Source organism: Talpa occidentalis, unplaced genomic scaffold, assembly GCF_014898055.3.
Source record: "Talpa occidentalis isolate TD23 unplaced genomic scaffold, MPIMG_talOcc4v2.1 talOcc4.12, whole genome shotgun sequence".
Taxonomy (NCBI): domain Eukaryota; kingdom Metazoa; phylum Chordata; class Mammalia; order Eulipotyphla; family Talpidae; genus Talpa; species Talpa occidentalis.
Window position 1 is genome coordinate 22701401 of NW_023601212.1, and position 24272 is coordinate 22725672.

A 24272-nucleotide genomic window follows, 5' to 3' on the forward strand; every position below is an offset into this window, starting at 1 on the left:
AGGTATTTGTGTTTCCACAGGAGGCTCCTGAGTTGCACATCCCCTTTTCATCCAGAATTCTCCCAGGAGAGGACAGAGGTGGCACTTGTGGGAGCTGCCTGTTCTGGCTTCAATTAGACCTTATCTCTGAAAAATCAGACCTTCTGTTCATTTTTTTTTCCAGCCGTGGATGCTCATAGTTTCCTCTCTCTACTCTCATGTTTGCCACAGATTATAATGAGCCCCACTCAGACATCTGCTTTACCTAATTCTCAGCCTGCCAGCCCAGGGTCTACCTGTCTCAGGGTTTTCAAGATCCTATTCATTTCTTCCTACTTTCAGTCTGTTACTGCTCTATTAGGACACCCGTACTTTGGGCCATAGGATTTCTCTGTGATGTAGATGCTGCTCTTTGTTTATAACAAAGAAATATCATAACACTGAACATGTCTTCTCTGAGCAAGTTCCCATTCTGAGGAACACTTGATTCTTGTATCTGTCCTTTTATGTATAAGGGATGAAGACAAAGGGATCATGTGCAAAAGAGAGATTGTTCCATTGTGCTTTGCTGTTAATGACACTCTTGGGGTCCTCTTTTCCCTTTGTCCCTTTGTGAACACACAAAAGTGTAGTCCAGTCACAGTGACAACAGAGATGAAGCAACTCTGTCTTTAAGAAGACTGTGTACTTACCATTAATCTCTCTTCATGCATGCTTTCATTGCGTTCTTAGTGTCCCAAACTATATCTATTCTCGAGTTAAGTCACACACTTTTCCAATCTTCGGCTTTTTTGTTTGTTGATGTCTTGTACCTGTCTGACTTCTATCCAAGCCTTCTACTTCTTTTTCCTGCTTCCTAAACAAGCCTGTGCTGTAGATCCTTGCTGCTTAAAACGTAGTCCACCAACTGGCTCCACCACTCACTGGGCGGATGTGAAATGCACAATGTCATGTCCTAACCCTCAGCACTGACTCAGAATATGCAATTTAACAATATCTGGACATGATGTGTGTGTACATAAAAGTGCTATTGGTTTATTCTCCTTTAGAGCTGAAATCTCTTGATGTTTTACTTTGAACCTCTCTGTTTTCCCTATGCCTGAAATCACTACATGAGCATGTAAAGCTTATTTTTGAAAACATCTTATCTAGAAGAGCTTCTTGGATGATTCTGTAGACTCAGCAGTTCTTAGCAGTGTAATATACCTGTCCTTACGTGACAATTCGGTTGTATGAAGAAATGATACATATGTTGTAGTAATATTATTTTAACCCACATAAAAATTGAACATGCTAACTGGTACCTCTTTTATTTAACCATCTGTAAATTCTAATTTCTACTAGGTTAGGAATAAATTTTTATGTTACAATTTTGACCACCCTTCAAATAATCTACTGTACTTCTTTACCTGGTTCAGGCCTCATGTAATGTAGCTACTCAAAGGAATTTAACAGTTTAAAAGGTGTTTTATAATATTTCAATATACTATGATGTATTGTTGAAATATAGGCAATTAAAATAGCTTTACACAGGTGCAGTTTTGGACACTACTGCCCAATATAAATATAATACAGATAATCGGGTAACTTCAAGTATTCTAGAAGTCCATTTATAAAAAGTTTAAAGAAACAGTTGAAGCATATGTTCATGCAATAGTTAATTTACCTGGTATAGGCAAATCATGTCATTTTAATGTGTAATGATACCAAAATTATCATTTGGTAATTTACATTATTTTTTGATGAAATCTTTGAAATTATATTATTGTATTTAACACTTCAGCACTTCTGAAATGAAGGAGAAAACATTTCAAGTGCTCAGAAGCCAAATGCTACATCTGTAACTACACAGTGAACAGCTTTGGTACAGAACAATTTTTTCTCGAAATCTGACTTAATGGTCAATTCTTACTTTCTGCTTTTAAAAATATTTATTTATTCACTTTTTAATGAGTACCATTCTGTACCTCTGTGTAATATTTTCACTCTATAGGATTTTTCTCCCTTCAGCTGTGGTCACAGTAGCTCTCCCTCCCCCAAAGCACTCGTAGTCCTCCCCCATAGTCCACGGTGCCCTCACCTTCTCCTCTTCCTGCTGCTCCCCTTTCTTTTGTGGATACCTTGGATCTATGGTCTGCTTTCAAGGGTTTGTTTTAAAGTTTTTCTTTGCCCCTTTGTTTGGTTTCCCTATGTTTCACATTGTCACCATGTGGTATTTAGCTGTCTCCTTTGAGGGTTTATTTTGCTTAGCAGAATCCCTTCTAGCTCCATCTGTGTTAAGGTTCCTCTCTTTAATGAAGAAAACAGTAGCACAGATGTGGCAGAAAGAAATATAAATCACAATATTTAATTTCAATACCAGATCTAAGAATTATAGTATAACATTTGACTCATCTGAGTGTCTCTCTGAGATTCATGTTTTAATCAGTAACGAACACGGCAAAGGATTATTGTACAAATTAAATAAGACCGTTTGTGTGAACACATTTTGTGCATTGCAAGGTCTGCATAAATATATTTGTAGTATTAAAATTCTATTTTCTGGGCTGCTGATTTCACAGATTAATTCACAGATTAGCTTCTAGTATCCTTAGACAAGTTGAGTGGACAATGCACACAGTCTGGATGGACATCGCTGGCCTGCTCCCACTAGACCTAGGCTCAGTGACCTGCAAACACGCAGAAGGCTTTGTGCTCATGTGGACAGAGTTGATTTTAGAGCATGTTTCAACACCTACAAATATGTTCATCATACCTCTGAAACTCACCTTCCCCTTCTGAAGCCTTAGCTGATTATTGCTTCTCCTAGCTTCATCACGTTAGGGATAAAGATGGATTAATTTAACCATTTTATCCTTCAGTGTCTAAACAATCATGAGTTAGGAGAGTCTGTTTAAGTGAAACTGTGTCTTCTCTCTCAGTTTAAGTATTTTATGCTGAAAATATAAAGATCAGTAATTCCCAAAGGTTTCTTACCTCCTGAGATTAGGCAGGCTGTGTAGTTGTAAGAACTGTAATTTGCTGGTTTATCAAACTTTGTATTTTATTATTTTAAAATAAAACGCATTTTCTTTATTCATTTATTCATTTATTTTTATTAAACTTTATTCTTTTCTTACATTGTTATTTTTGTACAATATTACATTTCTCTGCTCATGTGTAGTCCCTTTAAATCTCCCACCACCACATCACCCATAATCCATCACCAGAGTCCCTTGTGCTCTTCCCTTCCTTATTTTGATGCATCTCCCTCCTCCTACCCTGTTGTATGCCTCAGATCTATAGTTTGCCTGCAAGTTTTGTTTTCTATGTTTTTTTGCTCCTTTGATCGGCTTCCCTATATTCCCCCTATAGTGAAACGATCTGGTATTTTTCTTTTTCCTTCTGACTTATATCACTGATAATAATTCCTTCTATTGATAGTTCCATCCATGTTGCTGCAAAGGTTATGAATATATCTTTTTTAATTGCTGAATAGTATTCCATTATGTATACATACCACATCTTCTTGATCCAGTCATCTGTTTTTGGGCATTTAGGTTGTTTTCATATCTTAGCTATTGTAAATAGTGCTTCGTAAACATAGGTGTGCAGGTATCTTTTTGAATTAATGTTTTTGTGTCCTTTGGGTCGATTCCGCAGAGTGGAATTGCTGGATCATATGGTAACTCCATTTTTAGTATACTGAGGAACCTCCACACAGCTTTCCATAATAGTTGGACCAGTTTGCAGTCCCACCAGCAGTGTAGGAGAGTTCCTTTTGCTCCACATCCTCTCCAGCATTTGTTGTCAATTTTTTTTCATATGGGCTGTTCTCACTGGTGTGAGGTGTTATCTCACTGAGTTTCTGATTTGTCTTTTCCTGATTATCAGTGACATTGAACATTTTTTTTATATACTTGTTGGCCATTTGCATTTCCTTTTTGGAGAAGTGTCTTTTTAATTCCTCTGCTTATTGTGTGACTGTGTTGTTTGCTTTGTTTTTAATTGAGTTGGTAGATCTTTGATATCAGTGCCTTATTAGTTATGTGGCATGCAAGTATTTTCTCCCAGTCTGTAGGTTGTCTCCTTGTTTTGGTTATCATCTCTGTTGCTGTAGAGAAGATTTTTAGTTTGGTGCAGTTCCAACTGTTTATCTTTTCCTTAATTTTCTTTGCTCCTGGAGATGAGTCCTCAAAGATATTTTTGAGATGTATGTTGTGGAGTGTTGTGCTATGTTTTCTTCTATGCATTTTATGGTTTCAGGACTTAAATTCAAGTCTTTTATTCACTTTGAGTTGATCTTTGTGTATGGTGTGAGGTAGTAATGTAGTTTCATTCTTTTGCATGTAGTGCTGCAGTTTCCCAGCACCATAAATTGAAGAGACTTTCCTTGTTCCATTGCATATTCTTTGCTCCTTTGTCATAGATTATTTGAACATATATGTGTGGTTTTATTTCTGGATTTTCAGTTCAAGTCCATTGGTCTATGTATCTGTTTTTGTTCCAGTACCATGCTGTTTTAATTTTTATGGCCTTGTATTATAGTTTGAAGTCTGGGCATGTAATGGCTCCCTTTTTCCTCTTTTTAGTCAGGAGAGCTTTGGCTATTTGATTTTTTTTTTGTGGATCCATATGAATTTCAGCAATATTTGTTCCATTTCTTTGAAGAATGCCATTAAGATTTTTAATGGAATTGTGTTGAATCTGTAAATTGCTTTTGGTAGGATGACCATTTTGATAATGTTAATTCTTCCAATCCATGAGCAGGGAATGCCTATTTCTTTGCATCTTCTATTTTTTTAACAATGTTTTGTAATTTTCTTTGTTAGGTGTAAGCCGAGTATTTAGTTGTTTTTTTTGTTTTTTGGTACAGTGTAAATGACATGGTTTTGTTGATTTCTTTTTCTTCAGGCTAATTGTTTGCATATAAGAGGGCTACTAATTTTGGTGTGTTGATTTTGTAGCCTGCTACTTTACTAAATTGGCTTATTGTTTTCATTAGTTTTTCTGTGGAGTTTTTAGGGTTCTCTACTTATATTATCATAAGATCTGCAAATAGTGGTAGTTGTACTACTTCTTTCCCTATTTCCATTCCTTGTATATCTTTCTCTTGCTTAATTTTTCAAGGTAGGACTTCCAGTATTATGTTGAAAAGCAGTGGTGAGAGTAGCCATCCTTGTCTTGCTCTAGATCTTAATGGGAAGGCTTTCAGTTTTTTACCATTTAGAGTGATATTAGTTCCAGTCAGGCTGGAGGTACAAGCCAGTTGCCCCAACATGGCCTGGGTCTTCGACAGGGGCCCAGCACACCCCTGCATGGCCTAGGTCACAGGGTCTAGGGCTCTTGGAGGTCAAAGGGGATCCCCCTTCTTTTCTGACTCCCACTTCAATCAGATTGGTGCAAGATACCTTTCATTCAGTCACTCCTGCTGCAGACATTCAGGAGACAAGAGGAACAAATCAAATCCTTGGACATAGTCATTGCCTGGGGCAGACCCAAACAGCACGGTTGGATGCATAAGAGATAGGACCATGAGACAAGCTGGTGTGGCAATCTATCACATGAGCTCCACCTGCAACATTTCTGAGGGCTGGGGAACCAAACCCATGGTCCAGGGATGCATGCAATGTGTGTGAGGCTTCCTCCTTTTCCAACTGGGGGAAGAAAACATCAGAGATATGACTGGGGACCCAGGCTAGGACTGGATACCATGAAAGGAGGTGAGAGGAGCTGGACTAATCACCTACTGGAATCTGTTCCCATCAGGGAATTTCTCCACTCATTAGCAGGAGGAGGGTTCCCATGGCCAGGATTATGACTCAGAAGCAGTATCATGTGACATTCACTGGAATGGATGGCACAATCACTATGAATGAGGACACACAGAATCCAGAGACCACACTGGTCTGGAGAAAACTGGACAATCTCCTATACTACAGGAAATTCAGGAGTCTGGAGAACCACTCCACACAACTGTCCTACAAGAGGATCCTGGATGTCTCTGCTTTGCTACCTGCCTCATGGTTTTTCCTGGGGATCTGAGCAACCTGGTCTGCTTTGGTCCAGGAGACCAGGTCCTCACCCAGGAAAAGAATAAGGTTCCAGGAAAAAGACCAGGCCTATGTCTGGCAGCAATGGGGGATTGGGACTGATCAGATTGGGGATGAGAGAAACAGGGGAATCAGGTGGTATTATGTGAATAGATTATTGGTGGGAGGGCTGCACCTAAGGGGAACAATAACTATAGAAAGATGATCCATGATGTAAGAAAATAAAAATAAATAAATTAAATAAATATTAAAAGAATGTTATTAGCTATGGGTTTGTCATAAATGGTTTTTATTATGTTAAGGTATATTCCTTCTATCCCAAGAATTTCGAGGGCCTTCTTTATAAGTGGATGTTTAACTTTATCAAATGCTTCCTCGGTGTCTATTGATATGATGATATGATTTTTATTTTTCTTTTTGTTGATGTGGTGGACTACATTGATTCATTTCAGATATTTAATCATTCTTGTGTCCCTGGAGTAAATCTCACTTGGTCTATGGTATATTGTGCTTTTGGTGCATTGCTGGATTCTGTTTGCAAGGATTTTATTGAGGATATTTGCATCTGTGTTGATTAGGGAGATTGGCCTGTAGTTTTCTTTTTTTGCGCGTGTTATCTTTTCTTGGTTTTCGTATGAGTGTAATAGGTAGTATTACTTTCTTGATTTTTTTTAAAAAAAGATTTATTTATTTATTTATTTATTTATTTATTTATTTAAGCACTGGGTGCAGTCAGAAGCGCGGGAGGGTGAGAGAATTCACCAGAGCCAGAGCGGGTTGCAGAGCAGGCAGAAGGACCGAAGTACACTGCTGAGGGGAGCAGCGGGAGGCAGGAGAGATCTGCGCGCCATGTGGGACCCTCCTCCGGTGGCCGGGGAGCAGCCGGGGATCGAACCAGCACTGCAGAGGCTGTGGGTAGCTTTGCAACCCAGTGCTGAATTGCTGCGCCACCGGGGAGGCCCTCTTGATTTTTTTGAAAGAGCTTTTGTAGGATAGGCACCAGTTCATCTTTGAATGTTTGGTAGAGCTCATTTGTGAAACCATATGGTCCAGGGCTTTTGTTTTTGGGGAGGATTTTGACTGCTGTTTCAATTTCATTGCTTGCAATTGGTTTGTTTAGGAGTTCTACTTCTTTATTCAGCTTTGCATGTTTGTCTAGTTCTAAGAATTTGTTCATCTCTTATAGATTGTTGAACTTGTTTGCATATAAATATTCATGGTAATCCCTAATTATCCTCTGGATTTCTGCTGTGTCTGTTGTAATTTCTCCTTTTTCATTTATGGTCCTATTTATTTGAGTTTTCTCCCTTTTATCCTTTGTGATCCTGACTAGAGGTTTGTTTACTTTGTTATTTTTTCCCAAAGAACCAGCCTTTCATTGATCTTTTGGATTGTCCTTTTAACTTCTATTTCATTTATCTCCGCTTGTACGTTGTGTCCTCATTATTTGTCTCAACATATTTTTAAATTTCCTCGTTGATTTCCTCATCAATCCAGTGGTCTTTCAGGAGCATGTTTGCTGTTTTCCATGTATCAATGGGGTTCCTTGCTTTCTTTTTGTAGCTGATTTGTAGTTTGATGCCTTTATGGTCAGAGAAGATAGTTGCTGTGATTTTGATCTTCATGTGTTTATTGATGTTTGTTTAGTGACCTAGTATGTGGTTTATCCTGAGAATGATCAATGTACACTTGAGAAAAATGTGTATTCAGTTTTTTTTTTCTAGATGCAGTGTCCTATAGATGTCTGTTAGGCCCATGTGGTCTAGATCTTTATTTAGGGCTATTGTGTCCCTGTTTATTTTTTGTCTTGCTGATCTGCCTTTTGGTGAGAGTGGGTGAAGTCTCCTACTACATAAGTATTTTCTCTAATGTCTGCTTTCAGAGATGATAGTAATTGCCTAATGTATGTTGGGGCTTCTTCGTTTGGTGAGTATATGTTAATGAGTGTTATGTCTTCCTGGTGTATTGTCCCCTTGAGCACTATACAGTGATTATCTATGTTTCTTCTCACCTTTTTTGTTTTGAAATCTATTTTACCTAATACAAGTATGGCCATCCCAGCCTTATTTTGGGGGGCCATTTGCTTGTAGAATTGTTTTCCAACCCTTAAGTCTATGTTTATCTTTAGCAGTCAGGTGTGTTTCCTGGAGATAGCAGAAGGTTGGATCCTGTTTTCTTATCTATCCTTCTACTCTGTGAATATTTTTGCTGAGTTTAGTCCATTTATATTTAGGGTGATTATTGACACATTAAAATCTGTGCTTGCCATTTTATTCATTGTTTCATGGTTCTATTCAGTACCTTGTTCAGTTCTCTCTGTTCATTGTTTTATTGGGTTAGATTTTATGGCTTCTTGCAGTATTTCATGGAGAAGGGGGTTAGTAGAAGCAAATTTCTGAAGATTTTGTTTGTATGAGAAAATACTTATTTTACCTTCATAAGAAATGAGATCTTTGCAGGGTAAAGTATTCTTGGTTGGCATTTTGTGTCTTGGAGGTTTTTGAAAATGTAACTCCATTCTCTTCTTACCTGCAGTGTTTCTTTAGAGAAGTCCAATGTCAGCCTAATTGGTTTCCTTTATAGATTATCTGTTTTTTAACCCCTGACCACCTTAATTATTTTTTCTTTGTACTGGACTCTCGGTAGCTTAAATATTATGTGTATTGCTGTAGTTTTCTTTTCATTATGGTAATTTGGTGTCCTTCTGACTTCCTGTATGTCTGCTTCATTTTTTTCTTCAAGTTTGAAAGTTCTCTTCACTTATTTCCTTGGCTAGATTTTCAGTTCCTATGTCTCTCTCTTCTCCTTCTGGGATCCCTCTGCCTCTCCTATTTCCTTTCCTCATGGTGTTAGATAGATTGTGAAAGGTTTCTTCCTGTTTTTTCTTTGTATCACTCTTTGCTTTCCTTTTATGTGTCTTTTTATATCTGTATCTTCTAGCGTACTGATTCATTCTTCCATTTAATCTATTCTGTTTCTGTAGGTTTTCTAGAATTTTGAAATTCTGCATTTCCTTTATTTTCTTATTTTTTTTAAAGATTTATTTATTTATACAAGAACCGGGGTACAGGCCAGATGTGTGGGAGGGTGAGAGGATTCACTAGAGACAGAGTGTGGAACAGAACAGGAAGGCTGACTAAATACACTGCTGAGGGGAGCAGCGGGAGAGACAAGAGATGTCTGCCATGCCATGTGGGCATCTCTGGCCAGTGGGGATCAAACTGGCACTGCAGAGGCTGAGGACAGCTTCACAGCGCTGTTCTCAACTGCTTGCGTCACCAGGGAGGCCCTATTTTCTTATTTAAAGATTCATTCTCATTCTTCAGATTGTTGATTGTGTCTCTCATAGCATTCTGTTCTTTTTTTGCTTCTTTCAGTTTTTAAATTTTTAAAAAATTTTTAAAATATATTTCTTATGTCATTTTTCATTTTTGCACAATGTATGCATTTTCTTTTCTTTTTTTTTTTTTAAGATTTATTTATTTATACATGAACCAGGGTACAGGTCAGATGCGCGGGAGGGTGAGAGGATTCACCAGAGACAGAGCGGGGAACAGAACAGGCAGACTGATGAAATATACTGTTGAGGGGAGCAGTGGCCGCGACAGTAGAGGTCTGCCATGCCATGTGGGACCCTTGCTGGCCAGCCGGGATTGAACCAGCACTGCAGAGGCTGCGGACAGCTTCACAGCATGGCGCTCAACCGCCTGTGCCACCAGGGGAGGCCCTACAATGTATGCATTTTCATCTTGGTTATATTCCCCATACAATTGCACCCCCTTTATTTTGACCCCAGTCTCTCCTTTCCCCGCCCCCCCACTGCTGTAGTGTGTCTCTGGTTTATAGTTGCTTGTTGATTTTGATTTTTTATTATAATTATTCTTTTTCCTGGTGCCTTATTTAGGTTTTCTAAACTCCTGCTATGAGTGAGACCATCCAGTATTTTTCTTTTCTTTCTGGCTCATTTCACTGTACATGATCCCTTCCAGCTCCATCCATGTTGCTGCAAATTGCATGAGTTTATCTTTTTTGATTGCTGAGTAATATTCCATTGTGTATATATACCACATCTTCTTGATCCGGTCATCTATTTTTGGGCATTTGGGTTGTTGCCATAGCTTAGCTGTTGTAAATAGTGCTCCTATAAACATAGGGGTGCAGGTGCCCTTTTGAATTAATGTTTCTGTGTCATTTGGGTAAATACCTAGAAGTGGAATTGCTGGATCATATGAAAGCTCTGTCTTTTTTAATTAATGTGATTCTGAATTCTTTATCTGTTAGGCTGAGAAATTCTCCCAGCTGGAAGCTGATTTTCTTTATTGGTGTATTGTTCCCAATATTGTGTGCTTGACCATTTCCATTTTTGTTTCTTCCTGTTTTTTTGTTGTTTTTTTTTTAAAGATTTATTTATTTATTTTTTTTTCCCCACAATTTTGAAACTACTTTTATTTTTTTTTCATTTTATTTTATTTTATTTTTTTTATAATAAATTTTATTTTTATATTCCCCATACAATTGCAACCCCCCCATTCTGACCCCAATCCCTCCCGTCCCGCCCCCACCCCCCAAAAAGTGTCTCTGGTTCATGGTTTTTTGTTGATTTTGATTTTCAATTTCTTATAGTTATTCATTTTCCTGGTCCCTTATTTAAGTTTTCTAGATTCCTGCTATGAGTGAGACCATCCAGTATTTTTCTTTTTCTTTTTGGCTTATTTCACTGAGCATGATCCCTTCCAGTGCCATCCATGTGCCTGTTTTTTACTTTCTGCTTAGTTCTATGAGTTGGGCAACTATGTTACTTAATCATGCAGGCATTAATTCTGGATGTTCTTACTAGGGTGTGGATATATCTTCCTTGTTCCTGGGATGCTTTATTAGGACACATGGCTACCGGATGTGTGTGGCTACTGGTGTTCCTCATAGGTGCTGGGGGTCACAGCTGCTGGCAGGGCTTAGAAATGGGGAATTTTCACTACTCTCCCAACAGGGCACACAACTTCAGGATGGCTGCTACTGAGGGATGGAGCTCCCAGTCCTATCAAACTCTTTAATGTAAGGAAACCTAACCATGTAGTGTTGCCACCATTCTAGAGTAATGCAGTTGATAGAGCCCAACATTAGAATGTATTTAGATTGCAGCAATAAAGAAAATAAGTAAAAGAATATATATTTCAAACAGAAAGCATTATTAAAATAGAAAGTTTCCTATTTACATATTTTATAGGAAAATAATGAATTTTTTTTATGTTTTCCCAAAATGTTTATTTTAGGCAGATGCTATTGATTGGGACAGTGAAATAGGATTCAGTAATAGTATCTCAAAATGATGCACTCTATTGGACTGAGAATAGCCTAATACACACTCAAGAAATTGTGGGATGAATAAGCACCATGTTGCTGTATGGAATAAACATGAGGAAGTGTGTGTTCTCAGAGAGGGAGCAGGTCACCACTCACCATAGGGAGAGTAACAATCTTTTTGTATGGATAGAATTTCTTAAGTAATCAATTAATTTACTTATTTATTTATGGATAGAATTTAAGCTGTAATTCATAAGTAGAAAGAATACACTGAACCTGAGAGGATACAAAGGGATGTTAAAGATATAGGCAAGGTCATCTGCACTAGGGTTCTCTATCTCCCATCCAAGTGCTAACCAGCCCAGGTTCTGCTTTGCTTCTCCACCCACATAGGGCATTTCCAGGGTGGTTTGGCTGCTGAACAGGCACTTGTAGCCAATCAGAATACGGTTTTCTCTCCTCTCTAGAATATATCATCTGAAAGTGGTGACCCAAGAATGATACAATTGTAAAGTCAGATGAGCTAGTATAAATTCAGGATGGTTAGAAAGGTGGTTTAGTTTTTGATTCATATTTTCTCTTTTTTTTTTTTTTTAACTCTTTCAAGTTAAGCCTTTTTAGGTTGGGAAGAAGCACAGGGCCTACACACTGCCTCGTTCTTCTGTTGCTCTCACTTTATTAGTACTGGTGACAGTTGATGCTCCATGTGATCCACATCCTGTACCGGCTTCCACCAGGCACCTCTGGCATTCATTGCTTTTCCATCTAGCAGTGGGACTTTAACCTGAGTGGAATACAGGGTCTGTGCAGAAAGGACACATGGCTTAAGTTTGTTCTGTGGGTTGTGGTTCTCTACCAATCTATGCAATAAATGTTAATGGTAACCAGTATCTTAACTAGATTTCCACTAAAGTTAATAATATCTGTTTTTTGGTATTTGAATACTGTGGGTAGGTAAAGGGACATGGCTTAGAGTCTGAGGACTTCATGATGTTCTTGGATTTCACATCTCTATGAGGGTGGACATAGGTTATTGCACTAAGTCATATTCATCAGATCAAATTCCCAATTTCCGTCCATATGAATATGTCAAGAATTCCTGGCTTTGATGATACAGAGATTTGAACATGATCCTGATGATCTCACCTGCCATGTCCAGGGGGGTCTATTCTGTAGCTCTGCCCATAGCCATCCCCACACAACAACTGGGAAGAAAAGGTAAAAGGCTTTGATATGTTTTGTGTGCTGACCTAAGCACTGTGTAAACTTGATCCCAGTTGCTAGTAGAAAGTACTGAAGTAAGAGAACGCTTAGTTCCATCTTGCTTGTGAGACTAGTGGAGTTTAGAGTGATGATGCATTTGCTCAAAGTCACACATCTTCTAAGAAGCAGAGTCAGGAAAGAAATCCGGGGATGCCTCACACCAGAGTCCATGTTATTTTTCCCTAGGAGGAAAATATATAGGTTGGCAGTGGCCGACAGTGAGAGATATAAAGCAAGTTTTTGGAGTCCTCCTGGGTGGTTTGGTATATTTCACCAATTTATCATGATTAGTGGGTCCTCATCCATGGATTTACAACTAGAACTACAGGAAAGGACTAAGGCTCATGGTCTAACGAACAACAGGGTTCATTTACCAAAGTGTGAACCAGAGAAAGATACTGGGAAAAGGAAAGTGATAGAATCAGGCACTAGTGTTACAGCTCTCAGAGTGATCTAGGCATAAACAGGTGGCAGAAACAGCTCTTTATTGGTGCTGAGCAAGGGTTGCACACAACTCTGTCCCGGTCAGCAGGCGGTGGGAGACAGGGCCGAATGCTGGAACAAAGATCAGGTGGCTATGAGAAGCAGAGGTCAGATGGAAAGGTCTGGAATGTCTGTGAAGGTCCTGAAGGTCTGTTAAGGTCTTCCTAGGAGAGAGTTCTGATGAATGTCTCTACCTCTTGAAGCTGGCTAGAGCCTAGCTTATATCCCTTTCAGGGTACCTGCCTTTCAAACTTGATTGATCTGTTTTACTGGATTGAGACCCATGTGAGCACAAACCTGATTGGTGCTTGTGGGAGCTTAAACCTGATGAGTTGGCCATTTTCAATCAAATACTGATTTCAAAACTAATACTGCTCTAGTCTCTAACCTTACATATACGAAGGCTGGGAATCACTACGACTCTGTGTGTTTGTGGGGTAAAGGAGCCTTGTGACAATAGGGCTGCTGTGGCATTTCCCTGGCATAAATCCTCAGCCTCACAGGTACAGGCAACATCTTAAATTTTGAATTATCATTCACTTTTGTGATGCTAGCTAGCTGTCCACTCACGTCAATGATCTTGAAGTCCTTCTGCTCTTCACTGAGTCTTTCCTAATGTCAGCTCATTCTGGAACACATAATTCTAAAGAACATGGGACGTCTTTAGCCATGCATGTCTGAGTGCTTTCAAGGTCTTTATATATGCATAGATAACTAGACTTCCTATGTGTGAAATTACATCTCACTCTGTATCCAATTGTTCTCTCAGGAACTTAAGTCATTCCACTGTGTTAGCTCCAGGGTTAAGGGTTGAAGCATGATAGAAGAGTCCATGGCAATTAACTTTTCTAATAACAAAATTTCCCAGGATAGGAGTAGTGAAAAGTGAGATTTATCTTTTCTGTTCCCCAGGCTATTTCAGCTTCTGCCATTGTCCGTGCCTCAACAACTGCTAAGTTAGTATCTGGTCCTTCTTTTGAGAACTAATTAAATTAGAGAGGAGATATGTGGGATATTGATGACAGCTCAGCTTGAAGTCCCCACTCCCAATAGTGTATATATCAACCAGAGAGTCACAGACCACCAATAGTTTCTCCTTGTGGGCCTTAGTCTTCTTGGCAGTAAAAATCCTAATTTCTATTTTTTCATTTTAATTTTATCAAAATGTATCACCCTAGGCATCACACTTCATTTCAACATTTAATTTTATTTAATATCAGAAATATACCTGAATTCATTCATTTTTCTCCTATTTCTTATTGCTATACTGTAATTAACATTATATTATTCCTTGCATGATAATTTCATTAGACAGACATATTCTCAGTGTTTCCACCCTGGCTAATAGTTTTCCTTCCCTTACCCAGACCCCAAACATACACAGAATACACATACAACAGTCTAGTTATCTATCTGTCTATCTATCTATCTATCTATCTATCTATCTATCTATCTATCTATCTATCTATCTTTTTTTCTTTTCAATTTATATTAGAGATTTTTCCAATGCATAAAAGAATGCATCAGTCTTGAAATGAAAACATTCGAGCGGCTTCTCTTTGTGCTGAGAATAAAGTCCTACTCCTGAGTTGGACTGGCATGTGCCTTGTTACTGAACCCTATTTGGTATGTCTTTCTTCTCCTTCATGAATTTTCAGCCATAATGCCTGTTTATTGAATGTGGCCATGTTTGTTCCATCCTGGTACTCTGTTCCTTCTGCCCTTCTGTTTCTGCATACCTGTGGTCTTTTGTTCAGTTAAGTTTCCTTCATTGTCTCTTCTTCAGAAGATCTACCAAGTGTTGCTGTTAATCCACTGACAACTATATACCTCACTTTTTTCAGAGCATTTATTTATACTTGTTATGCTTCTTTATTTAATTATTTCTCTAATTTGTGCCACTCCCTCATCCACAAATTTAAGTAGAAACCTTGTCCATCATGTTCCCATAATATTCCAGTCCTTTGAAGTTTGCCTGGCACAATACTGTCTATGAGAATCATATGCTGATTGGCTGAATGAATTGACACCTTTAGTTCTGCATTGCAGTGCATTTAAGGGTTTCTTCTTGGGAACTATCAACTTTTTCTTTTTGTTAACTCAAAGTGTTTAAGGAGGAAATTGAAAACGTGTACCTTACATCCTGGATAAACTAGCAACTCAAAAGAATTCCACAAAAAGTTGTAAAATACTGCATATACATATGCAGAAAATATACCCAAGAAATTTATAATGGACTGTATGAGTGTATATATCTTATCTCTTCCTCTGATACACTTATTCTAATCCTTGTATCTCCTGGCATCAAATACTGGGACTGTATTAACTTAGCCCTTTCCTGCATGTTACTCATTGAATTCATGTTTGATATCACAGTGACTTTTAATAAGCCCTTTAAGAATCCTCCCTGTTGGCACAGGGGCTAAAGTCTGAGTGCTATCAAGCTATCGCCAGCCACCGCGGTACGAGTGTGTTCTCAAGTCAGGGTGCTAACCCACATGGCACAGCAGACCTCTCCTGTCTCTCTGCTGTCCCCCTCAGCAGAGTATTTCAGCAGATCTGCTTGCTCTGCTCCTCACTCTGTCTCTGGTGAATTCTCTTGCCTGCTGCACCTCTGACCTAAATCCCAGTTCTTGTATGCATAAATAAATAAAAATAAATCTTTTTTAAAATAAGCCATTTAAAAAACAATGGAAACATTCATCCTCCTTTAAGGTAAGCTATATAGTAAATGATAGAGGTCACAAAGTCAGTATTTCCAAATATCAGTGAGAGAAATCTCTTTTTTGGGGGTGAGAAAAATAAGAGAAACCTTTGTCACCTAAACAGGAATTTTGTGTATTTCTTTTTCCTGATGTGACTGTTACTGTATATTGTGATTTTGTCATCTTTATTGACTTCGTTCAGGAAACTGAATATAGACATTGATATTCAAACCCAGACAGATATTAAATTTTGACATTTTGATTTTACACTTTCATACTTTTTTATTAATCTTATTACATGTGAACATATTTAATAATCACAATATCAGATTCAGATATTTAGACAATTATACCTGTATTTTGATTTATTTTTGACTATATATTTTCACCTCACTTCAAATTGTTTTAAAATGGTCATGATAGAAATGCAAACACACATATATATCATTATGATACATAAATAAATCTTAAAGGAGCATATACATTAAGAAGATTTTTTTCTCCTTAAGAGCTTCATCAATGCATTTTGCACTTCCTTATTTCTCAGACTATAAATCAGGGGATTCAGCATGGGAATCACAATGGTGTAAAACACAGACGTCACCTTTTCTTGAATGACTGAAGTGCTAGAAGTAGGTTTGAGATACATGAACATGAAAGACCCATAAAAAATAACAACCGCTGTCAAGTGGGACCCACAAGTGCTGAAAGCTTTGGACCTGCCCTCTTTTGATTGGATACGGAGGATGCTGGAGAGGATGAAAGCATATGAAATGATGATTGCTATGCTGGTGGCCTCCATACTAAATCCACCAATGATAAAAATCAAAAGTTCATCGACATACGTGCTGGAGCAGGAGAGTTGAATAAGGGGGATGATGTCACAGTAATAATGTTTAATGATATTTGAGCCACAGAAATCCAACTGTAACAAAGAAGTGTCATAAATCACGGCACAGATAAAACCTATGGAGAAGACAGTAGCCACCAGCAGAGAACAGACCCGCGGGGACATGATGACATTGTAGAGCAGGGGGCTGCAGATGGCGACATAGCGATCATAGGCCATTGCTGCCAACAGATAGAACTCAGAAATGGCACACATACAGAAGAGAAAAAACTGAGCCATGCATCCAGAATAGGAGATAGATTTATCTCTGTTTAAAAAGCCTGTCAGCATTTTGGGAACAATGACAGTAGAATAGCAGAAATCTAAGGAAGACAAACTACTGAGGAAATAGTACATGGGAATGTGAAGTTGAGGACTCAATGCAATGATTGTGATCATGCCGAGATTTCCCACCACTGTAGCTAGATAGATCCCTAAGAAGAGGAAGAAAAGGGGCAGCTGAAGCTCTGGTTGGTCGGTTAATCCTGAAAGAACAAACTCGGTCACTGTGGAGTGATTTCTTATCCCCATTCTCCTGTGGAAATCTGTGGAGATCAAAGAGCAAAGAATCCAATTAGACAGGCAGAGACCCAGCTCAGCTCCCATTCCCATATCCAGGTTCTGCGCTCCCTTTGCACCTGTTCTGGGCCTCCATTGATGAGAGGTTGTTACTCACCAGAAATTCAGTACTCAGGTTAAAAATTCAGTAAGCTTCTGTCTAAGAAGCTTCTGTTTAAGAACCATGTACAAACTTTTGAACCTAGTCCAGTGTCTCAAATTCTTTTAGCCAAATATAAAACACTTAAATATAGAGTTGGAGAGACTAATACTAAAGATCATGGAGGAAACTTTCTAATGAAAATCAGCCAAAGAAGGGCTTGAAGAAATTACTGTGGGCTGAGAAAATGCTCCTGCTGAGGACAGGACCCTGTTTTCAGGATTTCAGCAGAGAAGATGTCTCTTGTTAAGGCCAATAGTGATAACTGGGTAAGGTTTCCAAGTGTGTTCTGCAGGGTATTAATTCTGGGGCTGTAGTTATGGAAGTGCATGAAGTAAGTATCCCAGGAGCCTATGATTTCAGACATACAGAGTTAAATAAGTTTCTTTTTCTTTTTTTTAAATTTAAATGTTTTATTTTAAATAATTCTTACATCTTTTTTCATCTTTGCACAATGTATGCATTTTCATTTTGGTTATATTCCCCATACAAGTTTCTGAAAACCACACTATTTCTGAAACCTAGAAATAGGTTTGCGTTATGTTGCTCTGTACTGAGAGAACTGAGTTTTCATACAGAATGTCTCTGATTTAATCTAATCCTAAACTTACTGCCTGGTCAGAAGCTTGTTTCATGCACTTCAGTAGCTGCGTGGTAGAATGGCAGCCTCCCCAGCCTGTGTCTGCTCTCTGAATCTCTGACTGCTTTCTGGGCTTGCTTGACTTCTCTCAGGAGCTGCTGAGCTGGATTTAATACATTCCTGTAGTGCTGCCACTTTAAGCATCCCAGGTATTTGTGTTTCCACTATAGGGTTCTCATAGCATCCATTTTCAGCCAGAATTTTCCCAGGGTTGGGCAGAGATGACACATGTGGGGCTGCTTGTTCTGGGGTCACATTATGATTTCCGAAAAGTTGACCTGTCATTTTCTTTTTCCCATGATGAACTACTCTAAGAGTCTTGTCTAGTCTTTGCCTTTCTGTCTCTTTATTTCTTGATTACCCAGAAATTATAAAGAGCCCCAGTCAGACATCTGCTTTACAAATTCTACCTGACAAGCCCAGGATCTCCCTGTCTCCAGTCTTTTCAAGAAACTGTTCCTGACTTCTTATTTCCAGTCTGTTCCTGCACTATAGGACACACTTCTTTTGGGCCATGGGAGTTTCTTATGATGTTAGTGTCTCCTCCTGACTTCCCAAGGCAGTTTAAACAAGGAAGCTTCCTAACACTGCACATGTCTATGGAACACTGGCCTCTTGTACCTGCTCTTCTTTTCCTATCCTGAGGAATGAGGACAGAGGAATCATGTGCGAAAGAGAGATTGTCCCATTGTGGTTTGACTGTTAATGACATACTATGAAGTTCTCTTTTCCATTAGTCTTTTTTGCCAAATAGCATGCACAGTTGTAGACCAGTTACAGAGATCACACAGAGAAATAGCAATGCAATGTTCAAGAAGACGGTGTACTTACCATTAATCTCTTTCATCATGCTTCCAAAGTGTCCTTAGTATTGCAGATATTATCTACTCTCACTAAGTGTCTAATTCCACACATTTTCCCTGTTTCCTTTTTTTTTATCCAATGTCCTGCACCTGTCTGACTTCTAGCCAAGCCAGCTACTTCTTTATCCTATTTCTTAAGCAAGCCTGTGCCGTAGGTCCTTGCTACATAGCACGTAGCCCACCAAGTGGCCCCACCACCATCACTGGGAGGATGTGAAATGCACTATGTCATGTCCTAACCCACAGCACTGCCTCAGAACCTTCATTTTAATGGTCTCTGGACATGATGTGAGTGTACATAGAGTGTGAGAAGCACTGTTTGGCTTATTGTTGTTTAGAGTTGAAATCTCGTTGTACTTATTTTGTACTTTGAACCAGTCTTTGCATTCTCTGTGCCTGACAGCACTACTTTGGTATTTAAAAACTTATTTGGAAACATCTTATTAAGAAGAGCCTTCTTGGATGAATCTGCACAAATTTATTTTAATACATTGAGATTTTTGGTAGTGTAATAGACCTATCCTTATAAAACATTATACAATGTATCTTATCCACATAAAAGGAAACAATGATAACTGGTACCTATTTTATTTAACTATCTGCTAAATAGTGATTTTCACTAGATTAGGAGTAAATCTTTTACGTTACAATTTTGACCACCTGTCAAATAATATACTGCATTGTTTTACCTTTGTCAGCCTTCAGTAATTCTAGCAACTCAAAAAAAAAAATGTAGCAGTTTGAATGGTGTTTTTCGATATTTTAATGTGCCCCAAAGTGTTATTACTGGGACCATAACAAGAATATTACAAAGGTGGACTCTCAAAAAGTATTTCCAATGACAAATATATTTTTTCATTAATGGGTGATTTAAATGATTCTACAAGCCCATTTCTTAACTAGTAAAAACAAACACTTAAAGTCAGTTTTAATGCTATTGTTTGTTCACCTGATGTAGGGAAATCATTTCATTTTTATAAATGATGATATTAAAATGATTTTTTGGTGATTTGTACTCTGTTTTGACTGAACGTTTATAGTCATTAGATATTTTATGGTGCAGCATTTCCCACATCAAAGGACTCATATTTCAGTGCTCAGCAGCCAGATGCGACATATATGGCTATAATTTGAGCAACACAGGTATAGAAAAATTGTTTTTCCTAAATCTTGCTTCTTTGTCAAATGTCAATTTGCTCTTGGGCCTCCCCAGTGACGCAGCGGTTGAGCGCTGGGTTGCGAAGCTGCCCGCAGCCTCTGCAGCGCCAGTTCGATCCCCGGCTGCTCCCCGGCCACCGAAGGAGGGTCCCACATGGCGCGCAGACCTCTCCTGCCGCCCGCTGCTCCCCTCAGCAGTGTACTTCCGTCCTTCTGCCTGTTCTGCTCCCCGCTCTGGCTCTGGTGAATTCTCTCACCCTCCCACGCTTCTGACTGTACCCAATGCTTGTATAAATAATAAATAAATAAATAAATCTTTAAAAAAAAAGTCAATTTGCTCTTTTTTTTTTTTTTTAAAGATTTATTTATTTATTTGTTTGTTAGGGACTTATTTATTTATACAAGCACTGAGTACAGTCAGAAGCGCGGGAGGGTGAGAGAATTCACCAGAGCCAGAGCGGGGAGCAGAGCAGGCAGAAGGACCAAGGTACACTGCTGAGGGGAGCAGCGGGCGGCAGGAGAGGTCTGCGCGCCATGTGGGACCCCTCCTCAGGTGATGCAGCCGGGGATCGAACCAGCGCTGCGAGGCTGCGGGCAGCTTCGCAACCCGGCGCTCAACTGCTGCGCCACCAGGGAGGCCCAATTTGCTCTTATAATGAGGAAAAATATAGTACAGAAGTATAAGAAAGAATACTGAACTAGAAATTACTATATTAGATTCACCAACTGCTCTAAGATTTACATTATAATATTTGAGTGTCCCTCTGAAATTCATATTTTAATCAGTAAAATGAACACTTCAAAGGACTATTGTACAAATTAAAGAAGACAATTTGCGAACAGAATTTGTGCACTGCAAGGCCTGCATAAATATATTTGTAGTATTATCATTCTATTTTAGGGGCTGGTGATTTCACAGATTAATTCACAGATTGGCTTCTAGAGCCCTTAGACAAGGTGAGTGAACAACGCGCAGAGTCCAGATGGACGTTGCAGGCCTGCTCCCTTTAGACCAAGGCTCAATGACCAGCAAACACACAGAAGCCTTTGCGCTCATGTGAACAATTGAAATTGATTTTAGAGTATATTTTATCACCTACACAATATGTGCATCATACCTCTGAAACTCACCTTCCCCTTCTGAAGACTTAGCTGAGTGTGGCTTCTCCTAGCCTCATCACTTTAGGGATAAAGTTGGAATAATTGTAACATTTCATCCTTCAGTGTCTTAACAACTACAAGTAACACAAGTAACAAGATCCTGGTGTCAGTGAAACTGTGATTTCCTGTCTCTGTTTAAATATTTTATGTCTAGAAATATAAAGATGAGTAATTCCCAGAGGTTTCTTATCTCCTGAGGTTTAGCAGGCTGTGTAGTGTAAGACCTGTCATTTGATGGTCTTTCAAACTTTTTAATATAAGGACCTAATCATGTAATGTGGTCACATTTCCTGAGTAGTGCATGGCATGGCCTAATATTTGAATATATTTGGAATATATTTAGGTTTCAACTAAAAGAAAATAAATGCAAAAAAGAATATAATTTTCAAGTAGAAAGTTTTATTAAAATAGAACTAGGTTCCTACTTACATATTTTTATAGGACAAATAATGTACTATTTTTATTTATTCAAAAAATCTATTTTGGGTAGCTGCCATTGATTGGGACACAAATAGATTTCTGTAATAGTCCCTCAAAATGTTGCACTCTGTTGGCCTGAGAATAGCCTAATGCACGCTCAAGAAATTGTGGGATGAATAAGCACCATGTTGCTGTATGGAGTAAACATGAGGAAGTGTGTGTGCTCAGAGAGGGAGCAGATCACCACTCACTGTAGGGAGATTGACAATCTTTATGTATGGATAGAATTTCTTAATTAATCAATTAATTATTGATTTATGGGTAGAATTTAAGCTGTAATTCAAAAGTAGGAAGAATACGCTGAACCTGAGAGGATACAAAGGGATATTTAAGATACAGGCAAGGTCATCTGCACTGGGGTTCTCTATCTCCCATCCAAGTGCTAACCAGCCCAGGTTCTGCTTAGCGTCTCTACCTATAGGGCATTTCCAGGGTGGTTTGGCTGCTGAACAGGCATTTGTAGCCAATCAGAATATAGTTTTCTCTCCTCTCTAGAATACATCATGTGAAAGTGGTGACCCAAGAATGATACAATTGTAAAGTCAGATGAGCTAGTATAAATTCAGGATGGTTAGAAAGGTGGGTTTGTTTTGATTCTTATTTTCTGTCTTTTTTTTTTAAACTCTTTTGAAGGAAGTTAAACCTTTAGTTGATATATTTCTTTGAATTGGGAAGAAGCACAGGGCCTACACACTACCTTCTTCCACTGTTGCTCTCACTATATTAGTACTAGTGAGAGTTGCTGCTCCATGTAACCCACATCCCTTGCCAGCTCCCACCAGGAACTTCTGCCTTCGTTGCTTTTCCATCCAGTAGTGGGACTTTAACCTGAGTGGAGCACAGAGTCTGTGCAAAAAGGACACATGGTTTAAGTGTGTTCCCTGGGTGGTAGTTCTCTAGTAATCTATGCAATAAATGCTAATTGTACACCAGATTCTTAACTAGGTTTCTACTAAATTTAATAATTTCTGTTTTTTAGGTATTTGAATACTTTGAATAGGCAAATGGACACAACTCAGTAAAATGTCTGAGAGCTTCATGCTGTTCTTGGATTTCACATCTTTATGAGGGTGGACAAAGCTGTTGTACTAGGTCAGATTAATCATGTCAAACTCCCAATTTCTCTCCATGGAATACTTCATTAATTCCTTGCCTTGATGATACAGAGACTTGAATGTGATACTGATAATCTCACCTGCCATGTCCAGGGGGGCTCTGTTCTGTCCCTCTGCCCATAGCTATCCCCACAACAACAGAGAAGAAAAGGTGAAAGGTGTTGATTGTTGTGTGCTGACTGTGTAAACTTGATCCCAGTTGCTAGTAGAGAGAACACTTAGTGAAGAGAACACTTAGTTCCATTTTGCCTGAAAGACTAGTGGAGTTTAGTGTCATGATGGCATTTGCTTTAAGTCACACATCTGCTAAGAGGCAGAGTCAGGAAAGTAATCCGGGGATGCTTCACATAGAGTCCATGCTTTTTTTCCTTAACAGGCAAATACATAGGTTGAGAGACATAAAGTAAGGCTTTAGGTCCTGTTGGGTGGTTTGGTATATATCACTAAATTTGAAGAGCAAACTCAGATTCTGGAGGAAAGACTATATCTAGCATTGAAACCACTGCTACTGTCTTATATCAAATACTGCTACTCTTTCTCTTACTAGCTTCTCCAAATTATGCACCAGACCCAAAATTTGACATAAATGTTCAGGTGATACATGAAGAAAGTCTCAAAAGTAAAGATGACTTAGATTGAGAAGCTCTAAACTAGGGGTTCGCGTCAAAGAACCTGTACATGGTGAAAGGGCCTAAGAGGACTAGAAACACATCCAAGAATAAGTCCTACTCCCTGTCCCGCTGTCAGCACTATCACTGGAAGGGGTCTTAACTTATTGTGCTGAGCAATCACCCAGGGTGGCTGGTTAAAGCAGGCACCACCCTTTCAAATTCTGATTCTGAAATTCTAGTGTTGAATAAAAGGAACTTCAATGTCAAAAGCATTCCTGGGACTTACATAATCATGATGCTTGGGACTAACTTTCAGCAGAATGCCATTACCCACTTTCGCACATCAGGGAACCCCATCCTGAAGGCCTGCACCTCAGGGGATATCTTGTTGAAGAAGGGAACAGAGAAGCCAGTGGCATGAAGTGGCATGTGAGGGGCAGCCGAGCAAGGTCCATATAATTGTGCTGTGTAGGTACTGTGCACATAGACACCCACTTTACAGTCTTCACTAAGACCCAAGTATGAAGGGGAATGCCACTTCTCTACATGCCCAGGGTTCACACAGACCCTTTGTGCTTTTCCCTTCAGCCAGATGTCCGGCATGGCTGTTTCAGCTGCAGGGATCATGATGGAGTGTTGCCTTGAGCACACATCTGTTGGGCAGGAATCTGACTATTCAGGTGTCAGGTAGCTTAAATCTTTATATCCTAAATCTTTATCTTACATGATTTTAGTATTTGTGTCATATTTCTTTTCTATTAAAATATTTCAATCTCTTCTACTTTCTGTTCTTCATTATTTTACTGAAAATAGCAAAATCACCAATGGTCTCACAATGATCATTGTGAGATAATTTGACAAGATCACAGTGACC

General features: G+C 38.9%; 2 protein-coding genes across 5 annotated transcripts in view; one reads left to right on the forward strand and one right to left on the reverse strand.

Moving 5' to 3' along the window:
- LOC119240793 (olfactory receptor 4D5) overlaps nt 1–24272 on the forward strand; it is a 388728-nt gene that overhangs the window by 192848 nt on the left and 171608 nt on the right. The window lies entirely within an intron of this gene.
- Nucleotides 16248–17183, reverse strand: LOC119239905 (olfactory receptor 8D4-like). Its single transcript, XM_037504298.1, has one exon. The coding sequence runs from the start codon at nt 17181–17183 to the stop codon at nt 16248–16250; it is 936 nt and encodes a 311-aa protein (XP_037360195.1).